This window comes from Acipenser ruthenus, chromosome 1 (assembly GCF_902713425.1).
Source record: "Acipenser ruthenus chromosome 1, fAciRut3.2 maternal haplotype, whole genome shotgun sequence".
Taxonomy (NCBI): Eukaryota; Metazoa; Chordata; class Actinopteri; order Acipenseriformes; family Acipenseridae; genus Acipenser; species Acipenser ruthenus.
In genome coordinates this window covers 120123182-120147642 of record NC_081189.1, presented here as the reverse complement: position 1 = coordinate 120147642, position 24461 = coordinate 120123182, and the positions used below count along the sequence as shown (strand labels likewise).

At 43.2% G+C, this 24461-nt stretch overlaps 2 gene segments (V, D, J or C); both read right to left on the bottom strand.

Moving 5' to 3' along the window:
- LOC117420576 (immunoglobulin kappa light chain-like) overlaps window positions 1-24461 on the bottom strand; it is a 48809-nt gene that overhangs the window by 5067 nt on the left and 19281 nt on the right.
- On the bottom strand, window positions 10861-11588 carry LOC117420579 (Ig kappa chain V region K29-213-like). The segment is given in 2 exon segments: window positions 10861-11180; window positions 11398-11588. Coding segments are annotated over 2 exon segments (378 nt in total).

Below are 24461 nucleotides of genomic sequence, written 5' to 3'. Positions count from 1 at the left end.
CAACCTGTCAACATTGTTTATATCAGTTACCCAATCAAGTAACCTATAACAGTGCTGAACTGTTATTAAAATAGAACAGCACACAGCAAGACAGGTTGCCTTGGGGACCAAGCGGACTCCAAGTCAATAAAATGACACCATACAATGTGCTCATTTCTTTTATAAACAGTTAATTGACAGCATACAGTAACTACAACAGCCTGCCACTGAATGACTGATTCCATAGTGAAGACTCAAGCACTTCATATAATAACAACAACTAAGACGACACAAACATCTAGCAACTTCTTTTAACTGTATCATCAACATGTATGAATACTACTACTACTCCTACTCCTACTACTACTACTACTACTACTACTAATAATAATAATAATAATAATAATAATAATAATAATAATAATACTTACCTAAACATTCCATATGCTTATAAATCTCATCCTCTTATTCTAGAATACATTTCGGATGCATCTCCAGTTAAATGTTCTCACAGAAAACAGAGGTGATTAGGATGCTGTTTGTGTGAAACATTGGCTTTCATTTAGCTCCAACAGAATCAAAACACAGAAAGAAATGCTTTCAAAATGTGTTTACAGTCTCAGTAACTGTAAACAAGTCACCTTTACTTTGCACACATACAGAAGTGTCTTCAGCAGAACCAGGTCTTTGAGGTGATAATGTCCACATGCTCTTGCCATTGAAGTGACCTGCTTCACAGCGGCCACCTTGTTAATTCAGCTCATGAAACTGTCTGCAGTCCTCTCCTGTCAGAGGGTGGAGCTGCTTTAAACAGTGATTGTGGCGCTCCAGACCGATTCTACATAGCATCTATATGAGGTGCTCACTGGTGCATCCAAGGGTCCAGCTGCTTTGAACATTCATGCGAACATTCATAGAGCTCCTAATTGCATATGTATGAGGTGCTCACTGGTGCATTGCAACAGCAGGTGTGGTCAAAGATCGTTGCTTAATGTTAATTTATTACTCTGCCAATCAAAAGGACAAAAATCTCTATTAAGCATAAAATACTGAACACATGACTGCAATTATTAAACCAGTCCACTTGACAGCAGTCTTATTTCACTTAAAGCTTCTATTTTGTAATATAAAAGTCAGTTACACACATCTCCTTCAGGGCAGAACATTCAAGTCAGTTACACACATCCCCTCCAGGACAGAACATTCAAGTCAGTTACACACATCCCCTCCAGGACAGAACATTCAAGTCAGTTACACACATCCCCTCCAGGGCAGAACATTCAAGTCAGTTACACACATCCCCTCCAGGACAGAATATTCAAGTCAGTTACACACACCCCCATCAGGGCAGAGCAATCAATACACACATTGTTTGGTTGTTAGTAGCTTACTGATCCCAGAATCTCATCAAGCAGCTTCTTGAAGGATCCCAGGGTGTCAGCTTCAAAAACATTACTGGGGAGTTGGTTCCAGACCCTCACAATTCTCTGTGTAAAAAAATGCCTCCTATTTTCTGTTCTGAATGCCCCTTTATCTAATCTCCATTTGTGACCCTTGGTCCTTGTTTCTTTTTTCAGGTTGAAAAAGTCCCCTGGGTCGACATTGTCAATACCTTTTAGAATTTTGAATGCTTGAATCAGATCGCTACGTAGTCTTCTTTGTTCAAGACTGAATAGATTCAATTCTTTTAGCCTGTCTGCATATGACATGCCTTTTAAACCCGGGATAATTCTGGTTGCTCTTCTTTGCACTCTTTCTAGAGCAGCAATATCCTTTTTGTAATGAGGTGACCAGAACTGAACAAAATATTCTAGATGAGGTCTTACTAATGCATTGTAAAGTTTTAACATTACTTCCCTTGATTTAAATTCAACACTTCTCACAATATATCCGAGCATCTTGTTGGCCTTTTTTATAGCTTCCCCACATTGTCTAAATGAAGACATTTCTGAGTCAACATAAACTCCTAGGTCTTTTTCATAGATTCCTTCTTCAATTTCAGTATCTCCCATATGATATTTATAATGCACATTTTTATTGCCTGCTTGCAGTACCTTACACTTTTCTCTATTAAATGTCATTTGCCATGTGTCTGCCCAGTTCTGAATGATGTCTAGATCATTTTGAATGAACTTTGCTGCTGCAACAGTGTTTGCCACTCCTCCTATTTTTGTGTCGTCTGCAAATTTAACAAGTTTGCTTAATATACCAGAATCTAAGTCATTAATGTAGATTAGAAATAGCAGAGGACCTAATATTGATCCCTGTGGTACTCCACTGGTTACCTCGCTCCATTTTGAGGTTTCTCTTCTAATCAGTACTTTCTGTTTTCAACATGTTAACCACTTCCTAATCCATGTGCATGCATTTCCTTGAATCCCTACTGCGTTCGGTTTGAGAATTAATCTTTTATGCAGGACTTTGTCAAAAGCTTTCTGGAAATCTAAATAAACCATGTTGTATGCTTTGCAGTTATCCATTATCCAAAAAAATCAAGCAGGTTAGTTAGAAACGATCTCCCTTTCCTAAGACCATGCTGACTGTCTCCCAGGATATTGTTACCATATAGGTAATTTTCCATTTTGGATCTTATTATAGTTTTCATAAGTTTACATATAATAGAAGTCAGACTTATTGGTCTGTAGTTACCTGGTTCGGTTTTGTCTCCCTTTTTCTGGATCGGTATTACGTTTGCTATTTTCCAGTCTGTCGGTACAACCCCTGTGTCAAGAGACTGTTGCATGATCTTGGTTAGCGGTTTGTAAATAACTTCTTTCATTTCTTTGAGTACTATTGGGAGGATCTCATCCGGCTCAGGGGATTTGTTTATTTTAAGAGCTCCTAGTCCCTTTAACACTTCTGCCTCTGTTATGCTAAAGTTATTTAAAACTGGATAGGATCAGGTCGACATGTGAGGCATGTTGTCCGTATCCTCCTTTGTTAAAACGTCTTCAGTTTGTTATATGTGCAGCTGATGAAATGTAATCTTTTAAAATGTATTAGTGTATATCTCTTTTCAGACAATGACCCGAAACACACGTCCATAGCAGCCACTGCATGCATGCTGGCAGAGCAACTGGGTCAGAACACCAGCAGAGGAAGTAGCTTGCAGTAGCCTCCTGAAATAATGAAAAAAAACAAATGTGTATTTATTTATGCATTGAAAAGCAAATGTGTATTTATTGATGGATTGGAGTCAACTCGTTCAAACACCAAAGCATGCTGCAGCGGTGGATTTGATTCATGTTCACGTTAGGCTTGACTACATGAAGTGCGAATAGAGAACTAGCCTAATTTCCTCTTCTTTCGAATTGCAAGCCAAAATTACAATGTAAATGAGCAGTTAACTTGTATTCATAGACATTCGGGTTACAGTGTATAGCTAGACAACAACTGTAAACACATGATGATGTGGACTAACCATAATTTGCAATAGGCTATTCAAAGAGGCTTTGTTTAAATAGGTCTAATTCACCAACCTAATATTTCAGTTCTCCTGATCTAAATCCTATCGGAATGGTGTGGCATGCTGTGAAGGAGCGAGTGGAAGCCCGTCAACAAGGAACAGTTAGTAGAAGGAATCAAGCAATTCTGGCAGACACATGTCACCGTCGACAGCTGTAATTGGTATAATAATTCAGTAAGGGGGTCCAAACAAGATCATGCAACAGTCTCTTGACACAGGGGTTGTACCAACAGACTGGAGAATTGCAAACGTAATACCGATCCAGGTGCGGCACAAGCATTCAAAATCCTAAAAGGTATTGACAATGTCAACCCAGGGGACTTTTTCGACCTGAAAAAAGAAACAAGACCAGGGGTCACAAATGGAGATTAGATAAAGGGGCATTCAGAACAGAAAATAGGAGGCACTTTTTTACACAGAGAATCGTAAGGGTCTGGAAACAACTCCCCAGTAATGTTGTTGAAGCTGACACCCTGGCATCCTTCAAGAAGCTGCTTGATGAGATTCTGGGATCAATAAGCTACTAACAACCAAACGAGCAAGATGGGCTGAATGGCCTCCTCTCGTTTATAAACATTCTTATGTTCTTAAGTGACGTAATTCTGGGCTTCAACTCCAACTCCTGCTTCCTGTTATTACCTCTGTTTGCCTTTGTTGTGAAGACTTTCTCATTGTTAATACAATTCCTTTCAATAGAAGGGTTTAAGTTTAAAGTCCAGAATGCCATCTGTGTTTTTAAATGATTTAATCCCCCAGATTTCAGACATTCTTTGAAGATAGCACCTTTGAAAGGATACCAGATTTAAGTGGATTATAAATTGAGAGGACTGGTTTAAGATGTGTGGATCTGCCAGATGGAACCTTTCTAAACAAAGTCAGAACTAAGTACCAAACTTCAAACAGATGTCGGTTTACACCTTGTATATTGAAACTGATAACAGGACTATTAAAAGGTGTTAACAGACATTGTGTCTGCGAAAGAGAACTCCATAATAGATCTGGTCAAAAATAGCGTAATACTGCCATCTAGTGGACGATGAAGATGGTTCAGTTTGTGCTTGAAATGCATTGGCGTTGTGATAAAATGTGTTAAGTTTTGTAAAAAAAATAGTATTCTTGTGAACTCTTAAATGTATCAACATAGAAAATATAAGGTATTAAAAGCCTTACTTGAATCTCTAAAAATGAAGTAATTTATCATTCAGGAAATGAGTTAAAATCAAATTGATTCCTTAGAATGAGTATTACTGGACTTAATAAATTATTTATTTTTGGTACTGCATTGTGTGAAAATACCTCAGGAGAAAAGAAATGTTATTATTAAGTAAAAATGAATAACTTATTAAAGAAAAGTTATTTCATAAGAGTATTTTTAACTGAATGCATTTTCTGTGATTTATGATCTTTTGTCTGAATGAAGAAAAGGAGGTAACTTTGTAATAAAGTTATGATTTCATCTGCTTGCATTCAAAATAACCAATAAGATTACTGATTGAGGATTCTCCAATGGAATGACTAGGAAAGTCAACCAATTGAAAGATAAGCTAAGAGACACACCTATTCTCAAATATTATAAAAATCCAAATACAAGACATGAAGAATTATGCTCTTCGATTATTTGATATCTCTCAATCAATTCCTGGTTCATGTTTTCTTATGCTGTAGTGAACTCAAAAGACTGATTGTTCAAATGCTCCGCTAAGAAAGAAAATATTCCTACTACAAGTAACTTCAAGACTGACAAATTCTGTCTTTTGGATTATAAAGACTTTTTCTTCTTCATTCATAAATTCTTGTTGGTGCCTCCATAGCAATACTATTTGCAAATGTATTAAACGTGTTAAATGCTTGATGTAATCTGCTTAAATAAATGTAAAATGTGTTGATACAATTATTACATTTATTTAGCTGTTTTAAGACATTTCATGATAAAATAAGATGTGCACATTAAATGTTTAAATTACTTCTAAGATTTTTATAATCTAGATGATTTTAACTAAGTAGAATTTGTTGGGTATTTATCATACAAACAAATGATACTATGAATTATTTTGATACAGTAGTTTTTAAGAGTCTTTGATACTTTCTTAACCTGGTATAACTTTGTTCTGTGTATACATGTTTAAATGAAACTCCATACTGTATCCATTTACCTTTGTTAATATTAAAGAGTTTTTTTCTTAATTGAGTCTGTATCTTTTTATCTTGTTTGTTTATGCAATGATTGGCAAGGCTGGCAGCAACATTGTTAACAGCAGCAAGGCTGACTCCTTCAGCCTTGGCAAGGCTGGCAGCACTACTGCCAACAGCGGCGAGGCTGACTCCTCCAGCCTTGGCAACGCTGGCAGCACCACTGCTAACAGCGGCGAGGCTGACTCCTCCAGCCTTGGCAACGCTGGCAGCACCACTGCTAACAGCGGCGAGGCTGACTCCTCCAGCCTTGGCAACGCTGGCAGCACCACTGCTAACAGTGGCGAGGCTGACTCCTCCAGCCTTGGCAACGCTGGCAGCACCACTGCTAACAGCAGCGAGGCTGACTCCTCCAGCCTTAGCAAGGCTGGCAGCACCACTGCTAACAGCGGCAAGGCTGACTCCTCCAGCCTTGGCAACGCTGGCAGCACCACTGCTAACAGCGGCGAGGCTGACTCCTCCAGCCTTGACAACGCTGGCAGCACCACTGCTAACAGCAGCGAGGCTGACTCCTCCAGCCTTGGCAACACTGGCAGCACCACTGCTAACAGCGGCGAGGCTGACTCCTCCAGCCTTAGCAACGCTGGCAGCACCACTGCTAACAGCGGCGAGGCTGACTCCTCCAGCCTTAGCAACGCTGGCAGCACCACTGCTAACAGCGGCGAGGCTGACTCCTCCAGCCTTGACAACGCTGGCAGCACCACTGCTAACAGCGGCGAGGCTGACTCCTCCAGCCTTAGCAAGGCTGCCAGCACCACTGCTAACAGCAGCGAGGCTGACTCCTCCAGCCTTAGCAAGGCTGCCAGCACCACTGCTAACAGCGGCGAGGCTGACTCCTCCAGCCTTGGCAAGGCTGGCAGCACCACTGCTAACAGCGGTGAGGCTGACTCCTCCAGCCTTGGCAACGCTGGCAGCGGCACTGCTAACAGCAGCAAGGCTGGCAGCAGAAATTTTGACATTGCATGGTTTGGCTCCTCCAACCGGGGCAATCCTGTTACAAAATACAATGTTCAAAATGTAGTTATTGAGCATCTATTGATTACAAATACCTGCAAGTAGCACCATGTGGCACAACCAGTGACAATGGCATCTCCGCACAATGTTATACCTACAACACCCACATCCCGCTTGTTCAGGGTAAGTGCTAAACAAGCACAAAATCCCCAAATCCCAAGAATTGCAAGTTGTGTTCTTGAAGGTAAGTATCTTGTAAAGGTAATTTAGAGAGCATTTTAAAAAGTGAAAAGGCAGAGACTTTTTTGAGATGCATATGACAATTTGAACAGTATAAACTTTAAAAGTTTAAACTTAGTTGCACTTTTCACTTGATTCAAGAATAAGCTAATTGTTTAATTACCCTACATTTTTTGGTGTCATTGAAGAAAAATGAGACCGCCTAAGAATGCCGTTTTATTAATACACAAATTAATTGACTCGACTTGAATCGTCTTAAATAATGAACGATGCAAACAAATCCCTGTGCTGCACTCGAATGACTGGATGTTAGCTAGCAGTGCACAAGCCTCAATATGAAAGCTGAACAACTGCACTGTTCCAGTTGAAAATGAATTGTAGCAGTGAACCCAGTGAAATACCACTGCTTGACATTACTACTAGTGCTTAATTACAGGTAGAAAATCAAAGATTATCAGAGGAGGTGTTGAAAATGAACCTGTTCATGGCTCCGCGGGATCATTTATCTGCACACTTCCTTTTAGTTTTAAACACGTCACTGGTGTATATATGTTAAACACTGACACAGGGTTATGATTTACTGGACCCTGATTTACTGGACCCTGATTTACTGGACCCTGATTTACTGGGCCCTGATTTACTGGACCCTGATTTACTGGGCTCTGATTTACTGGACCCTGATTTACTGGGCTCTGATTTACTGGACCCTGATTTACTGGGCTCTGGTTTACTGGGCTCTGATTTACTGGGCTCTGATTTACTGGACCCTGATTTACTGGGCCCTGATTTACTGGGCTCTGATTTACTGGACTCTGATTTACTGGACCCTGATTTACTGGGCTCTGATTTATTGGGCCCTGATTTACTGGGCTCTGGTTTACTGGGCCCTGATTTACTGGGCTCTGGTTTACTGGGTCCTGATTTACTGGGCTCTGGTTTACTGGGCTCTGATTTACTGGACCCTGATTTACTGGACCCTGATTTACTGGGCTCTGGTTTACTGGGCCCTGATTTACTGGACCCTGATTTACTGGGCTCTGGTTTACTGGACCCTGATTTACTGGACCCTGATTTACTGGGCTCTGGTTTACTGGGCCCTGATTTACTGGACCCTGATTTACTGGGCTCTGGTTTACTGGACCCTGATTTACTGGACCCTGATTTACTGGGCTCTGGTTTACTGGGCCCTGATTTACTGGACCCTGATTTACTGGGCTCTGGTTTACTGGGCCCTGATTTACTGGGCACTGGTTTACTGGGCCCTGATTTACTGGGCTCTAGTGCAAGACTGAAGTAGACCCCCCCACCCTCACACAACCTAAACAAAACATTTTAAAAATTAATACATCAGCAGCAAAATCTGAATCGTTGTTAAAACCAGCAGAATCTCAGTTCCCTCCTGACCCCTTCCTCTCCTGATACTCCGTGCCTAAGGCTTGCAGTGATGTAATCACCTTCACCTCAGGTATCATAGTCACAGTGATGTAATCACCTTCACCTCAGGTACCAGAGTCACAGTGATGTAATCACCTTCACCTCAGGTATCATATTCACAGAGATGTAATCACCTTCACCTCAGGTATCAGACTCGCAGTGATGTTATCACCTTGACTTCAGGTATCAGATTCACAGTGATGTAATGACCTTCACCTCAGGTATCAGACTCACAGTGATGTAATGACCTTCACCTCAGGTATCAGACTCACAGTGATGTAATCACCTTGACTTCAGGTATCAGATTGCTTAGGGTTCACAAACAACCTGGTATAGCTAGGAATGTTGTTACAATGTTCAAATCAAAAGCATACCGGTCTGACAAGCCTGCAGCGCTGCAGCTGGTATCCGCCTCAGCCCCCTGTGGGTTCTGTTTATGAACCAGAGCAGTTCCTGTAGAGCTGAGGGAGGTTTTTGTACGGACATGTATCACTGTGTGAGAGGGAAGCTGCTATACTGCTGACAGTAATAATCTCCTGCATCTTCAGCCTGGACACCGCTGATGGTCAGAGTGAAGTCAGTCCCAGATCCACTGCCACTGAAACGAGCTGGGATCCCAGATTGAAGGGTGCTTGCGTAATAGATCAGGAGTTTAGGAGCTTCTCCAGGTTTCTGCAGGTACCAGGCTAGGTAGCTGCTCACGGAGCTGCTGGCTTTACAGTTGATAGTGACTTTTTCTCCTGGGAGAGCAGAGAGCGCTGAAGGAGTCTGGGTCAAAGTGATCTGCCCACTGGAGACTGAGGAACAAATAAAAAGGCGGATTTAATCATTTTTAAAGTGGAAATGCAATTTATGTTCTTATAAATGACAATAATTTAAATATAATTACAAAACATAACAAAATTACAACTCTTATTGATTGGTTGTTTATTAAATAACAAATAATTGCCCCCAGTAAACAATGCATTGCTGTGTGTTTAAAATCTCCACTTTCACTCTTACCCTGGGCAAAGATGATGAGAAGCGTCCCAACCAGGAGAAACAAGGACATCATTTTCTTGTGTGTTTCAGGAGCTCTGAAAGGTCTGAACAGTGATTGAACAATAATGTGTGTCTTCAGTTAAAAGGGTTTGAGCAATGAAGCATGCACAGGTATGCAAAGCACCTTCCTTCATGCAAATCCTGTTAGAAATAGCTATATCAGAGCTGAACCGTAAACTCCGCTGTGAGTCCATATGATTGGGGGGTTAGTGCTGCCAGCACTTTAGAGTGAGGATCATTAATTACACATGAAGGACCGGTGAAGAACACAAGGAATGAGTTCAGGAGGCACATTGACACTGAAAACATTTCCAAGTGAATTCATGATGAATCCACCAAACCCCATGATCCCCATGAGAAGTGACACAATGTTTAACATCAGCATCAGAAACATGTCAAGTGTCCTGTATTGAGTTCAACAGATTCAACTCAAACACTTACAATGTTCTCTGATGCCTCCCTCTGGAAGCTTTTTAAAAGTCTACTTGAGGGCATCTGGAATGCTGTGGATTATAAGCATGTTCTGTAAGATAGCTTTCCATGGGTCTATTAGGTGATTCTTAACTGCACTCAGACTGTCTAACTGTGATAATCCAGTTGATGGTAAACAAGTGAAACAGTACTCTGTGATTAAATCAAGATGACTAATGATCAAAAGATTAGTGATTGTAAATGGGAAGTGCAACATTAAATCATTCCATTGTCTCAGTGTTTTAATACAATATAATGTGCTCCTTTATGACTGCCTCCTGCCACATTATAATTGATCCCACACTCTCTCCAGACTCCTCTGTCTCAATAGAAGAACCTGTGCAGGGAAAAGGTTTTAAAAGGTAATGAACAAAGGAAGGGGTAATAAATATAATAATAGGCAAAGCTGCTACATTGTGGAATGCTCTGCCTTCTTCTGTCAGGGAAGCTGGGACTCCTACTGTGTTTGAAAATCAAGATTGAAACTTAGAAACTTAACATAGCTTTTTCATCTTAGTTTTCTAATCAAACTGCATTTCCTTTATTTTATAAATTCCATTTTTATTAATTGTTCTATTTTTTTTTTTTATCAATTAGCTTATTGTATTGTATTGTATTTGTATTGTATTGTATTGTATTGTATGCATCTCTTTGGTGAGTTGTCTGTTGATAACTTGGGGTCGGTGTATACTGGACGTGTTAAATGTATTCAGATTGTTTAACTGAGCCTCCCTGCCACACCCTGGCACTGTGAGTGTCCAGCGCACCTTGTGGGAGCTGCAATCACTCCCTGGTATTTCAGAGTCGTGTTGAACTCTCACTCATATTGGAGCAAAGGGAGTTTATTACTTATATGTTAATAATGGACTGGGGAGCAGGTTTAGCATGTATGGTATGTAATGGTGATTTTAAATATGCAAGTGTCTAATTTTAAAATAAATACACTCTTCCTAGGTGTCATGGTTTTATGAAGTTCTTTTTTTCTGTTCCAGTCCTTGAGCAACTGTCACTGCCTTCCCCTCAGCACCTGCAGTAGGTCCAGCTGCAGCAGTGCAGTCGCTGTGCAGTCAAGCTGAGGGAGGTGTTTGTGTGGACATGTATCACTGTGTGAGAGGGAAGCAGCTACCCTGCTGACAGTAGTAATCTCCTGCATCTTCAGCCTGGACACCGCTGATGGTCAGAGTGTAGTCAGTCCCAGATCCACTGCCACTGAAACGAGCTGGGATCCCAGATTGAAGGGTGCTTGCACTATAGATCAGGAGTTTAGGAGCTTCTCCAGGTGTCTGCAGGTACCAGGCTAGGGAGCTATAGACACTGCTGCTGGCTTTGCAGTTGATAGTGACAGTATCTCCAGGGAGAACAGATTTAGCCGATGGAGACTGAGTCAAAGTCTGTCCACTGGAATCTAAAAGAGCAATTAAAATAATACAATTCTGTAATTACGCTTATTTCAAAATAGTCATTGTATAAAAAGCATTTCAGAATACATTTAAAAAGTTATATTTTACATTAAATACTCAAAGCCATAAAGTTGGTTGTTTACTATTTAGAGCTTCTTTGAGAATCCACATTAATTACCTCCTTTCTTTATAATGTAGCACTTTTAGTAAATGATCTCTTACCGTGAGTGAAGATTATCAGCGAGCAGATGAAGTGAATTATAAAACTCATTGTTGTTTCAGATTGTGTTGACATGAAGGGCAGCTCTCAATCATGAAGTGTTAAACTCACAGGGCTATAAACACTCCCAGAGCACTGAAGCATGTGCTGCCAATGCAAAGTGTCTTTTCTATGCAAATTGTCTTCCTTGGGACAGCAGGCACTCGCACACTCATACACACAAGGTAAAGACACTTCTGGATCCTGTAGAAATGTTTGGTTCTGTCGCCCTCTCCTGGACGGATTCTCAATGCATTGTGCTGGAGCTGCTTTAATCTTTTTATATCTGTTTCATCAGATTCTATATGTTTTTTATTTAATGGTATTAAAGATATTATAGCGTCTAGGAAGATCACTCGGTAAATTCAAAATAAATATTTTCCTGCAAATATTTTCTGTAATAGGATCCAAACTCTCTGAGACCCCACAGAACACTAACAGGGAGCCACTGAGACAACTTCAAATCCTGACCTTAACCATCAGCTTTGAACGAGCTTCTGGTAACACTGTGATTCCTGTCACTGTGATTCTGCATTCTGCTGCTGTACACACTAACTGCAAACTGCACTGTAACCTCATCACAAGAGCACATCTTAATACAAGCTACCACATCCATGAAGCATGCACCAACATTCAGAACTTCCTAACAATATTGGATGAATTTGTCCTTTTCCTTTCTGAAAAAAGAATGCAAATGACGATTTGGAGTGCAGTTTTGGGAATCCAGCCCTATTCTAAACACATCTGGTTGGGAAGCAGCAGATCCAGACCTTGCCTTTCCTTCAATGGGCTGACATGCCAATTCATTACAGTGGAGCCCTAAGGGAAGAATCCTGACCCCTGTGGTTGAAGCAGGTAATTGAATGACTGTGCTCTTTGCATTATTCTAGCTATAGCATGTATGCTGGCTTGTGAGTTACGTGATTCTCCAAAGTCGTGGTTATGAACCCAGCGTTGAAACTCTCTCCTGATCCAAGGTGCGCGCACACTTGTGATTCCTCTCAAGGAAGAGCTTTGATTAAGTGGTGGGAGAATGTAACGAATCTCTTTCAGTTGAATGGCAAGACGTTTGTCTTAGAACTGTATAGTTTGCAGTTCGCATCCAGGTCTCGCCTTCCCATTCAATTCAGTGGCCTGAGATTCAAGTTCATTCATTCATTCATTCTTCTTCTTCTTCTTCTTCTTCTTCTTCTTCTTCTTCTTCTTCTTCTTCTTCTTCTTCTTCTTCTTAGCAGACACCCTTATCAAGGGCGACTTACAATTGTTGCAAAATATCAAATGTGTGTTATGGTTGTCACTTCCTCCGGACCTTTTACACTGTCGTCTATCAAACATTTCGGCACCTGTGTGTTTATTATTTACAGTGCTTAATAAAAAAAAAATATCCAAGACAAACAAACAAAAGCCTAACTCCTTTATGGATTTCTAACTAAACAGCAAGTATCCCTAACTAACAGTCCGGGCAGCTAAGCTGCTTACCGGCCCCAAAACACCAGGACTTTTAAGTCCTACCTTGCACAAAAGATTTGGTTCTTTTTTCCCTTTTCAAACAGCTCACAGCTCATTCTCCAACTCTCCTCCACCAACAGGTTGACCCTGCCCTTTTTAAAAGGCTCCCAGTTGTTTAATTGAAGGCAGCTGTTGATTCAATTACCCAATCTCCTATTATAATTATGCCATCTAAAATGGCTGCCCATCAGTCCCATGGCCTCCTGAGAATTGAAGTTCTGTTGCGCCAGACCAACAGGACTACATTTCCTTAAAAAGGGTACAAACTGCGCAAAATCCGTGGCCCAAAATACCGGCCCTCGACCACAGTGCCCCACACCTCATCACACATCCCCCTCCCCAGCTCAGACTCGAGGGGTTGAGCGACACCGGACAACAAACAATGAACTCTGGATAACCCGTCTGCATTCCCCTGCTTTGCACCAGCTCTATGTTCAATTACAAAGTTGAATGTCTGTAAACTTAAGAACAACCTTGTGACCCTTGAATTCTTTTCCTTGCTTTGGTGCATCCAAGTAAGAGAGGCATGGTCAGTAATCAATGTAACCTGCCTCCCTAAGAGATAGTATCTTAATGTTTCCAGTGCCCACTTAATGGCTAAGCATTCTTTTTCTACCACTGCATAGTTTCGTTCCTGTGGATTAAGTTTCCTGCTCAAGAACATAACAGGGTGTTCTGCACCTTCCACTTCTTGTGATAATACTTCGCCTAGCCCAACCTCAGAGGTGTCAGTTTGCACAATAAACCTTTTGTTAAATTCAGGTGTGATTAACACAGGCTGTGCACACAGAGCATTTTTAAGAATTTGGAATGCGGATTCAGCCTCCCCACTCCACTTTACCATTAACCCTTTGCAGTCCATTTATTAACTGCGCGTCAGGCACGCCAGGTCTAATTAATTTTCACACGCGCAGTTAATTTTAGACGCGCTGTTTAAAAGTATTTTTTTTCACAGTCAAACGGGTTTAAATGGCCCTGCATATCAACAAAGCACTCACTAGGCATCTCCAGCCCCGCCCACCCTTTCGTTTGCTATAGCGTTCACCTATGTAAGAAATAAATAATAATAATAATAATAGTCGTACATACCGATCGATCATCTCCGGATCACTCGTTTTATCACCAAACTCCTCAATAATGCGATCCAAGTCATTATTTTATTACTATAACATCTAAAAAAAGCTCTGCAAATGTCCATGATAGTCTCTGTGCGCTGACGCACTCAGCCAGCTTGTTTACTATGAACGCCCCGTTATCTGATACCTGATACCATGTATGACTATTCATGAGATACGCCTTTTTTTTTTTTTTCGACTTGTCTCGGCTCCTGTCGCTCCCACTCGGCAATTGAATGGTTTTCTCTGCTTTTTCCGGAGAAAAAACGACTAAACACCCGTTTATTGCGTTGCTATAATGATGTCGGACCCAGTCCGACAAAGGACCTGTGAGGAATAATTGCAATGTCGGACCCAGTCCGACAATGGACCGCAAAGTGTTAATGGCCCTTTTGCTTTGGTCAGATCTGTAAGGGGAGCAGCAATTGTGGCAAACCCTGCCATGAATCGCCTATAATACCCAGCCAAACCGAGGAAGGCCCTCACCTGTTTTTTATTGACAGGTCTGGGCCAATTCCTAATGGCCTCCAGCTTGTCTATTTGGGGTTTTATGACCCCACGTCCAATTGTGTACCCCAAATACTTTGCCTCCTCCAGACCAATGATACATTTGGTTGGATTCGCAGTTAGCCCAGCAACTCTTATTGAGTTTAAAACAGCCTGAACCTTCTCTAAATGTGTGTCCCAGCTAGTACTATGCATTACCACATCATCTAGATAGGCGGCGGCATACTCCCTATGAGGTTTTAAAATCTTATCCATTAAACGCTGGAACGTTGCGGGAGCCCCATGAAGACCGAAGGGTAGTACATTATACTGGAATAGGCCCTCAGGAGTGGAGAATGCTGTTTTGGCTTTGGCCTGTTCAGTGAGTGGTACTTGCCAGTAGCCTTTAGTTAAATCTAAAATGGTGAGATACCGTGCATTTCCTAACCGGTCTAATAACTCATCAACCCTGGGCATAGGGTAAGCATCAAACTTCGAAACCTTATTTAGAGCCCAATAATCATTGCAAAACCTGAGCGACCCATCTGGTTTTGGCACCAACACAACTGGACTGGCCCACTCACTGTCTGATTCTTCAATTACCCTAAAATCTAGCATTTTTTTACTTCCTCACCTATGGCCTTCCTACGGGCTTCTGGGACACGGTAGGGTTTTAGGGTTACCCTTTTCCCAGGCTCTGTTACAATATCATGTTGAATAACATCTGTTTTGCCCGGCTTAGTTGAAAAAATATCACTATTTCTCAGAACTAGGGCCCTAACTTCCTGCTTCTGAGAACTAGACAAACCTTCTGCAATCCTTACCGTGGGTTCAAGGTTCTTGGGTTTGGGAGGTAAGTTATCATTAACTGCAACCAGTACCTCTCTGTCTTTCCACGCCTTTAAAAGGTTTACGTGATATATTTGTTCCGGCTTCCTTCTGCCTGGCTGCCGTACTTTATAATTGACTTCACCGACCCGCTCAATAACTTCATACGGACCCCTCCAGGTGGCCAAAAACTTGCTTTCTACAGTGGGCACCAAAACTAAGACCTTGTCCCCTGGTTGAAAAACCCGTACTTGAGCGGTGCGATTGTATGCAGTTCTCTGGGCCTCCTGTGCTTGACGCATATGTTCACGTACAATGGGCATCACTGTGGCAATGTGATCCTGCATTTGCGACACATGCTCTATTACACTACGTAAGGGGGTAGGCTCACGTTCCCATGTCTCCTTGGCAATATCCAAGAGACCTCTGGGATGTCTCCCATATAAAAGCTCAAAGGGAGAAAACCTTGTCGAAGCTTGCGGTACCTCTCGGACAGCAAACATTAAGTAGGGTAACAAAAAATCCCAGTTTTTCCTGTCTTTATCTATTACTTTACGTAGCATAGATTTTAAAGTCTTGTTGAACCTCTCCACAAGACCGTCACTCTGGGGATGGTAAACAGAAGTTTTTAAGTGTTTAATTTTTAACAACTTGCACAACTCACTAGTGACTTTGGACATGAATGGAGTCCCCTGGTCAGTCAGTATTTCCTTTGGGATACCGACACAGCTAAACATGAGCATGAGCTCTTTAGCAACCGTCTTAGCACTAGTGTTGCGAAGAGGTATTGCTTCGGGATACCGAGTGGCATAGTCTAAAATGACTAAAATGTGTTGGTGCCCCCTAGCGGATTTCCCCAGTGGTCCTATGAAATCCATTGCTATTCGCTCAAACGGCACCTCAATTATTGGCAGTGGCACTAAAGGACTTCGGAAAGCTTTAAACGGGGCTGTCTGTTGACATTCAGGGCAAGACGTGCAGTGTCATTCTATATCGGCGTGTACGCCTATCCAAAAAAACCTTCTCAGAATTCTGTCCTTTGTTTTCTTGATACCCAAATAACCTCCAAGAACATGACCATGGGCAAGATCCAGTACTGTACGTTTATATGAACGCGGCACCAGTAACTGTTCTGTTATATTTTGCCCGTTTTTTTCTACACGATATAACAAATCATTTTTTTGTATAAAATGAGGGTAGGTCAAGGGAATCTCCAACTCGGCCACGTCATTTACATTGGGCGGTTCCAATTCGCCCTTTTTGTCCCATAACTCCAAAAAGTTGGGGAAATCCCGCCCCAGTATTACGTGATAGGGTAAAGTCGGTACCACGCCCACTCGATAATCCACAGACCCGGCGTTGGTTTCTATGTGGATTACAGCAGTCGGATATGGGCGGGTATCACCATGCACACACGTAATGCTGAGTTTACGGGACTGATCCAATTTAGTGTGGTCTACTAAATGTTCAGCTACCAAGGTTACCATGCTTCTCAAATCAAGTAGAGCCCTGGCCGTGTTTCCTTCCACAGTTATCTGACAGGGATATTTAGTACCATACTGTACCCCCATTAAAACAGTAACATATGTGCAAGTCAACAAAGAATACTTCTGCTCCCCTTTTCCCATATTACATTGCATGGGCTCATCCGCTAATGGACAATTACTGGCTATATGCCCTATTTCCTGGCATCTAAAACATTTCACATGTTTTCCAAAAGACCACGGTTTAACCCGGTCGGGTTTATCAGTTCCCCTGGTTCATTTCCCCATAGTCCCCAAGTCCCTTCACAGCCCTGGGCTGCTCTTCGGCTCCCCCTGACCCAAGAACAGTCTTACTGGACTTATTGACACTCCGGGACTTTGGGTTCTGGGGTCACTCTGGTCCAGTGGTTCAGAGTAGTTCGTCCGTTGCGGTGTATCGCTTTACAAGTGCAACCAGCTGCTCAGCAGTTGAGGGGTCCCCTTGTCCAACCCATCTCTGCAACGGTGGTGGTAGACCTCTCAGGAAGTGATCCATCATGATCCTTTCGACGATTTCTGCAGCAGTGAGGACCTAGGGTTGTAGCCATCTTTTTGCCAAATGTATTAGATCAAACATCTGTGACCTTGTAGGTTTCTCTGGTTGATATGCCCAGTCATGGAACCGTTGAGCTCGGACAGCAGTGGTAACTCCTAACCGAGCCAGTATCTCTGCCTTGAGTTTAGTGTAGTCATTAGCTTGGCCTTGGTCTAGGTCATAATACACCTTCTGAGACTCCCCACTCAGAAATGGGGCCAGCAATCCAGCCCACTATCCTGCCGGCCATCACTCCCTCTCTACCGTCCGCTCAAAAGCCATTAAAAATGTCTCCACATCATCGGTGTTAGTCATTTTCTGTATATAATGACTGGCCCTGATAGATGCAGAGGGACGCAGCGCCTCCCTGGTCATCTCATCCAGCTTCTGGGACAGCACTTGTAGTTCCTGTTGGGTCTGAAGTGCAGTACATTGCTGTTCTTCCCGAAGTAATCGGTTTGCATCTTATTGTGCTGCAGCCATTTGTTGCAGTGCTGCCGTGCCCTGCTGCAGGGCCTTGAGGCACTCCTCCATATTCCGAAAGTTTTTCTTTTATGCACAGACAAGTTAATATGCTGCCCGCATTCTCCACCATTTGTGACAACTCTGAAAATGTGTGTTATGGTTGTCACTTCCTCCGGACCTTTTACACTGTCCTCTAGCATAAAAGAAAGTCAAACTTCCAGGAATGTGGTTCAAACAGGTCTGCACCTGTGCGTTTATTATTTACAGTGCTTAATAAAAAAAAAATATCCAAGACAAACAAACAAAAGCCTAACTCCTTTATGGATTTCTAACTAAACAGCAAGTATCCCTAACTAACAGTCCGGGCAGCTAAGCTGCTTACCAGCCCCAAAACACCAGGACTTTTAAGTCCTACCTTGCACAAAAGATTTGGTTCTTTTTTCCCTTTTCAAACAGCTCACAGCTCATTCTCCAACTCTCCTTCCCCAACAGGTTGACCCTGCCCTTTTTAAAAGGCTCCCAATTATTTAATTGAAGGCAGCTTTTGATTCAATTACCCAATCTCCTATTATAATTATGCCATCTAAAATGGCTGCCCATCAGTCCCATGGCCTCCTGGGAATTGAAGTCCTGTTGCGCCACACCAACAGGACTACATTTCCTTAAAAAGGATACAAACTGCGCAAAATCCGTGGCCCAAAATACCGGTCCTCGACCACAGTGCCCCACACCTCATCACACACAGTACAAAGTATTGCATGATAAAATGTCACAATACAAGTTATCACATTACAGAATATGATCATACAGATAAGAGCAGTTATGAAAGTACAATAAGATCAAATTCAAGTAAAAGCAAAATAAAGAGGTGAGTGGGGAGGGGGTCCAGAGCACATGTGGTGGGTTTATGGTTCTGAAGCAGGGAGCAGAGATCGAAGTCCGAGAGGAGATGGAGGGTAGGATAGTGGGGGTTGCAGATGGTGATGGGGAAAGAGAGAGCAGATGACAGGGTATGGGTGGGGAAGGAGGTGAGGTAGTGAAGAGTCTATGATTTTGGAGGAGAAGAAGAAGGCAAAGTCATAAGCCGAGATGGAGAAAGAAGAGAGGAGTGAACGGTACATATCCAAGGCAGCAGGGAGATTGGTTTTCTTCCATTTCTTTTCAGCAGAGCGCAGATCGGTATGAGCCGAGCGGAGCACAGAGGAGAGCCAGGGCTGGGGCAGGGAGAGCCGGGGCTGAGGCAGGGAGAGCCGGGGCTGAGGCAGGGAGAGCCGGGGCTGGGGCGTGGTGAGCCGGGAATGGGGTGGGGAGAGCAGGGGCTGAGGCGTGGGAGAGCCGGGGCTGGGGCGGGGAGAGCAGGGGCTGAGGCAGGGAGAGCCGGGGCTGGGGCGTGGTGAGCCGGGAATGGGGCGGGGAGAGCAGGGGCTGAGGCAGGGAGAGCCGGGGCTGGGGCAGGGAGAGCCGGGACTGGGGTGTGGAGAGCTGGGAATGGGGCGGGGAGAGCCGGGGCTGGGGCAGGGAGAGCCGTGGCTGGGGCGGGGAGTGTTGGGGCTGGGGCGGGGAGAGCCGGGGCTGGGGCGTGGAGAGCCGGGAATGGGGCGTGGAGAGGCGGGGCTGGGGTGGGGAGAGTCCGGCAGGTCGAGGGACAAGAAAAGGGTGGAGGTAGCCAAGTCTACAGAGAGTTGGGAGAAGGAGTCAATATAGGGGCGGTGCGAGAGAGCAGCAGAGGAGAAGACAGAGAGGGAGAGGGAACAGAAGTTTCGACCAAAGGTGACAGATGGTGTCGGCAGAGCAGGAAGGGATGGGAGCGACAGAGAGAAGGAGATAAAGTAGTGATCAGAGATATCAAAAGGAGTGACCAAGAGGGTGGGGGGAAAGTAGTCCCTGGTGAAGACGAGGTCCAGTTGATGGGCCAAATGGCCTCCTCTCGTTTGTAAATGTTCTTTCTTAAGAAGGGGAAGAAATCCAGAAGAGTTGATATGGTTGGAGAGGTGGATGTTGAAGTCACCTAATAGAAAAACAGGGGTGGAGGGAGAGGGGAGGGAGGAGAGGAGGAAGTCGCGCTCATCAAGAAAGTGAGTAAGGGGTCCAGTAGGGCGGTAGAGAAGAACGAAGAGGAGGAGGTGACAAGGGGAGGCAATTTCAACAGCGTGAAACTAAAAGGTGCTAACAGAGAGACAAGAGAGAGGAGGGGGGGACAGAAAAGAGCAGGGAGGGAGAGAGCAGAAGTCATGTTCCCCCACCCTGTCCAGATGGGTGAGGAGAGTGGGATAGGATAGAGAGAGGAAAGGGTGGCCTGAGTGGCAGTGTTATCAGGGGAGAGTTAGGAAGTCTAGAGAGAGGTGTGAGGCAAAGGCAGAGATGAAGTCAGCTTTGTTGGAAGCCGAGCAGCAATTCCAGAGGGTGCCAGAGCGAGCGAGGGGGTGGGGTGAGCAGAGGAAAGGGGGAGAGGCAGGGAGATGAGGTTAGAGGAGTTAGATTTGTGGTGGCAGGGAGGAGACAGGACAGGAACGAGCAGAGAAGATTACAGGGATATTAAAGATAGTCATTGTAAGGAGCAGTATTGGAAAGAAAGTAGAATGGGTACGGGAGGGGGTGATGGGGAGGGAGATGAAAACACAGGTACAGGAGGAGCGAGAGCATAAAATAAGAGAAAAGAAAAGAGCTGGGTGCTGCAGACAATAGGTTGCAGATGATACTAAATCCAGTCAGCTGTGCCCTGTGCGAGTTGCTAGATTGTTATACCAACACAACTCGTCACATTACAACCTCAACTGGTAATCATTCACTTTACATTGAACATGTGTATGTAGTACACAGGAGTGTAAAGGCTTTATGAAAAACACAGTTTAGGTCATTTATTTGTGTTTTATTCATCATATGATAACATTTTATAGCATTTACAGGTTTGAAAATATTATTATTATTATTTTCAAAATCTGGTACCTGGGAAGGGGTTTCATGTTTTCATCTGGAGCTGAAGTGGTTAATAATGCTTAAAACAGTAGCATCAATCACAGAGAATGCTTCTTTAAGTAATCTTGTGGGAACAGGATCTGAAACACAGGTAGTAGATTGTGTCTTAATAACCAAGTCAGTTAAATCTGACTGGTTAACCAGAGAAAATGCTACAAAAGACTGGCCTGGGGCAGCAGGACCTGAGGAAGTAATATGTTGAATGTTAGAGGATGAATGCTCTAAGCTGGGTGCACTATCTGAAATCTGATTTCTTGTATCACTAATTCTCCTGTTAGAATGATTCATAAAATCACAGCTGCATGCTGGTAATCAGGTACTTAATGAAGGCTCCTTCTGCATGTCTGTTAGTTTAGCTGTTGTATCAAAGAGAAATCGAGCGTTATCTTTATTTGAGAATAGACTGATCTAGCTGAGGACAGTGCAGCCTTACAGTTCAACACACTGTCTTTCCAAGCAAGATAGAAGACCTGTAGTTTGGTGCTTTTCTATTTTTGTTAAAATCGACAACATGTTTGCTTAAATATGCGTGTTGTATCACTGAACCATGGTGAGAGTCCTTTAGAACCCCCTTTTTATTTTAATAGATGCAACGATATCCAAGATATTACTTAGCGTGATGTTATAGTTATCAACTAGCACATCCACTGATGCTGACTGAATAAAGGCTGAGTTTCACAATAGTTCTAGGAATTTAGCAGTGGTGCAGGAATTGAGAGATCGAGTTTTTATAAAACCTTAAGGGCAATCACCAGTTAATACACAATTGTCAGCTTCAAACTGCTGCGTTACCTCTGCTTAAGTCAGAGCCCGTCTGTGGTCTGGCACCAATACCCACTTCCTCTCTTTTCACAGACTGTCTTGTTACCTCTGCTTAGTAAAGTAAACCAATATTTTACTCACCCAGTCAGAGCCCTTATCTTTCTAGGAAAGGGACATTTTTGGCTTTTCTTCTTCTGGCTTTTCCCTCCGAAAGGGTCTTCGGTCAGGATTCAATGCCTCCTGGCTTGGCCAGCCAATTGTAAGGTTTGATTTCTTCATAAAAACAAATAAGCCAGTCTTATGCAGGTGGTTTCAATCAAAAGAGTTTTATTCAGCAAATCAAAGGCAATACAACAGTGATCACACACAGGCCTCAGTTGATGGTATTCTGAGCTCCCTGGCACAAAGATGGTATGGCTGAGCTGGCATCAGCGTAGATGTTATTTGCTGAACTTTCATGGCATCAGAAATGACTTCGTACTGCACAGATATAAAGCCAGCTTATTTAATTTCATTGACCAAATTTGGTCTTATTTCCCTAGCATGATGCATGGTGCGAGACCAAGCACATTAATAGTTAACAACTGTGTTTCTTCCTCACTTCACCATGGTCAGGGGAAACATAAATAACAAGAAGTTAAACTTAAGAGTTTTGCTCAATTCTAACAGGCAGCAAAAGCGCTATACCCACACATCACAAGGTCGAAAAACAAGGCTGGTGATTGCAAACTACTGATGTAAACCAGCTATGTACAGCTTGATTTTAAGAGTTCAGTAACCCTGCATTGATTCACAGCTTAAATTAAACACAAGAAAATCACACAATGTTTACAGAAAGTTTCAAAGATATATTTAACAATTTAAATGGGCACATAAGCAACAGGTTGCATTTTAACTGGAACAGAACAATATGTTCACTGCCCCACACAGGGTGCGTGTTTATCAGAAAAAGCCTATGCGTCCCATTTGTTATTAGGCATTCCATGACATTTGCCTAAAGTTATAGTCATTTTTAACAAAGGTAAGTGGTCTTAGAAGCAGTTTTAGTTGGTTTGATTATGGTTTGTATACAGGCTCAAAACAACTTTCTGGGGTAAAGGCCCTCTGTGTGAAGTGCAGGATGTGCCCTATAGTCTGTACGTCGCGAGTTCGAGTCCAGGCTTTTCCTTTGCTGACCGAGGACAGGAGCTTATAGGGGGTGGCGCTCAATTGGCTGAGTGCCGCCCGGGGGAGGGAGGGTTAGGTCGGCCAGGGTGTCCTCGGCTCACCGCGCACCAGCAACCTCTGTAGTCTGGCCGGGCGTCTGCGGGCTTGCCTGTAAGCTGCCCGAGAGCTGCGTTGTCCTCCGACGTTGTAGCTCTTGGGTGGCTGCATGGTGAGTCCGCAGTGTGAAAAAAAAGTGGTCAGCTGATGGCACATGCTTCGGAGGACAGCGTGTGTTCGTCTTCGCCCTCCCGAGTCAGCACAGGGGTGGTAGCAGTGAGCTGAGCCTAAAAATAATTGGCCATTCCAAATTGGGAGAAAATAATAAAAATAATTGGCAACGACTAAATTTATAAAACAAAAAAAAAAACTTTCTAAGCAGAAACAACAGATGTGAAAACAAAACTTATCATCCGTCTTGGTCTTGAGGTCACAGCTGCACTCTGAGTTATGAAAAGCCAGTCACTCAGACATGGGTGTATTTAAGCAACGTGCCAAGCTACACAGCCACAAGGTCAGGGCAATACATAGGTAAGAGTTTCCAAAGGCTTTCACTCCCATGTGTTTCAGTGTCAGGTTTAGTTCTCACTCGTATTATAATAAAATCAAAAGCATACCGGTCTGACAAGCCTGCAGCTCTGCAGCTGGTATCCGCCTCAGCCCCCTGTGGGTTCTGTTTATTAACCAGAGCAGTTCCTGTAGAGCTGAGGGAGGTTTTTGTACGGACATGTATCACTGTGTGAGAGGGGTGCTGTAACCCTGCTGACAGTAGTAATCTCCTGCATCTTCAGCCTGGACACCGCTGATGGTCAGAGTGAAGTCAGTCCCAGATCCACTGCCACTGAAACGAGCTGGGATCCCAGATTGAAGGGTGCTTGCAGCATAGATCAGGAGTTTAGGAGCTTCTCCAGGTGTCTGCAGGTACCACGCTAGGTAGCTTGTACTACCACTGCTAACAGAGCTGCTGGCTTTGCAGTTGATAGTGACTCTTTCTCCTGGGAGAGCAGAGACTGCTGAAGGAGTCTGAGTCATAGTGATCTGCCCACTGGAGACCGAGGAACAAAAAGAAAAAGGTGGAGTTAATCATTTTTAATGTGGAAATGCAATTTATATTCTTTACATGACACCACTTTAAATATAATTACAAAACATAACAAAATTACAACTCTTATTGATTGGTTGTTTATTAAATCAAAATGAATTGCCCCCAGTAAACAATGCATTGCTGTGTGTTTAAAATCTCCACTTTCACTCTTACCCTGGACAAAGATGATGAGAAGCGTCCCAACCAGGAGAAACAAGGACATCATTTTCTTGTGTGTTTCAGGAGCTCTGAAAGGTCTGAACAGTGATTGAACAATAATGTGTGTCTTCAGTTAAAAGGGTTTGAGCAATGAAGCATGCACAGGTATGTAAAGCACCTTCCTTCATGCAAATCCTGTTAGAAATAGCTATATGAGAGCTGAACCGTGAACTCCGCTGTGAGTCCATATGATTGGGGGGTTAGTGCTGCCAGCACTTTAGAGTGAGGTTCATTAATTAGACATGAAGGACTGGTGAAGAACACAAGGAATGAGTTCTGGAGGCACATTGACACTGAAAACATTTCTAAGTGAATTCATGGT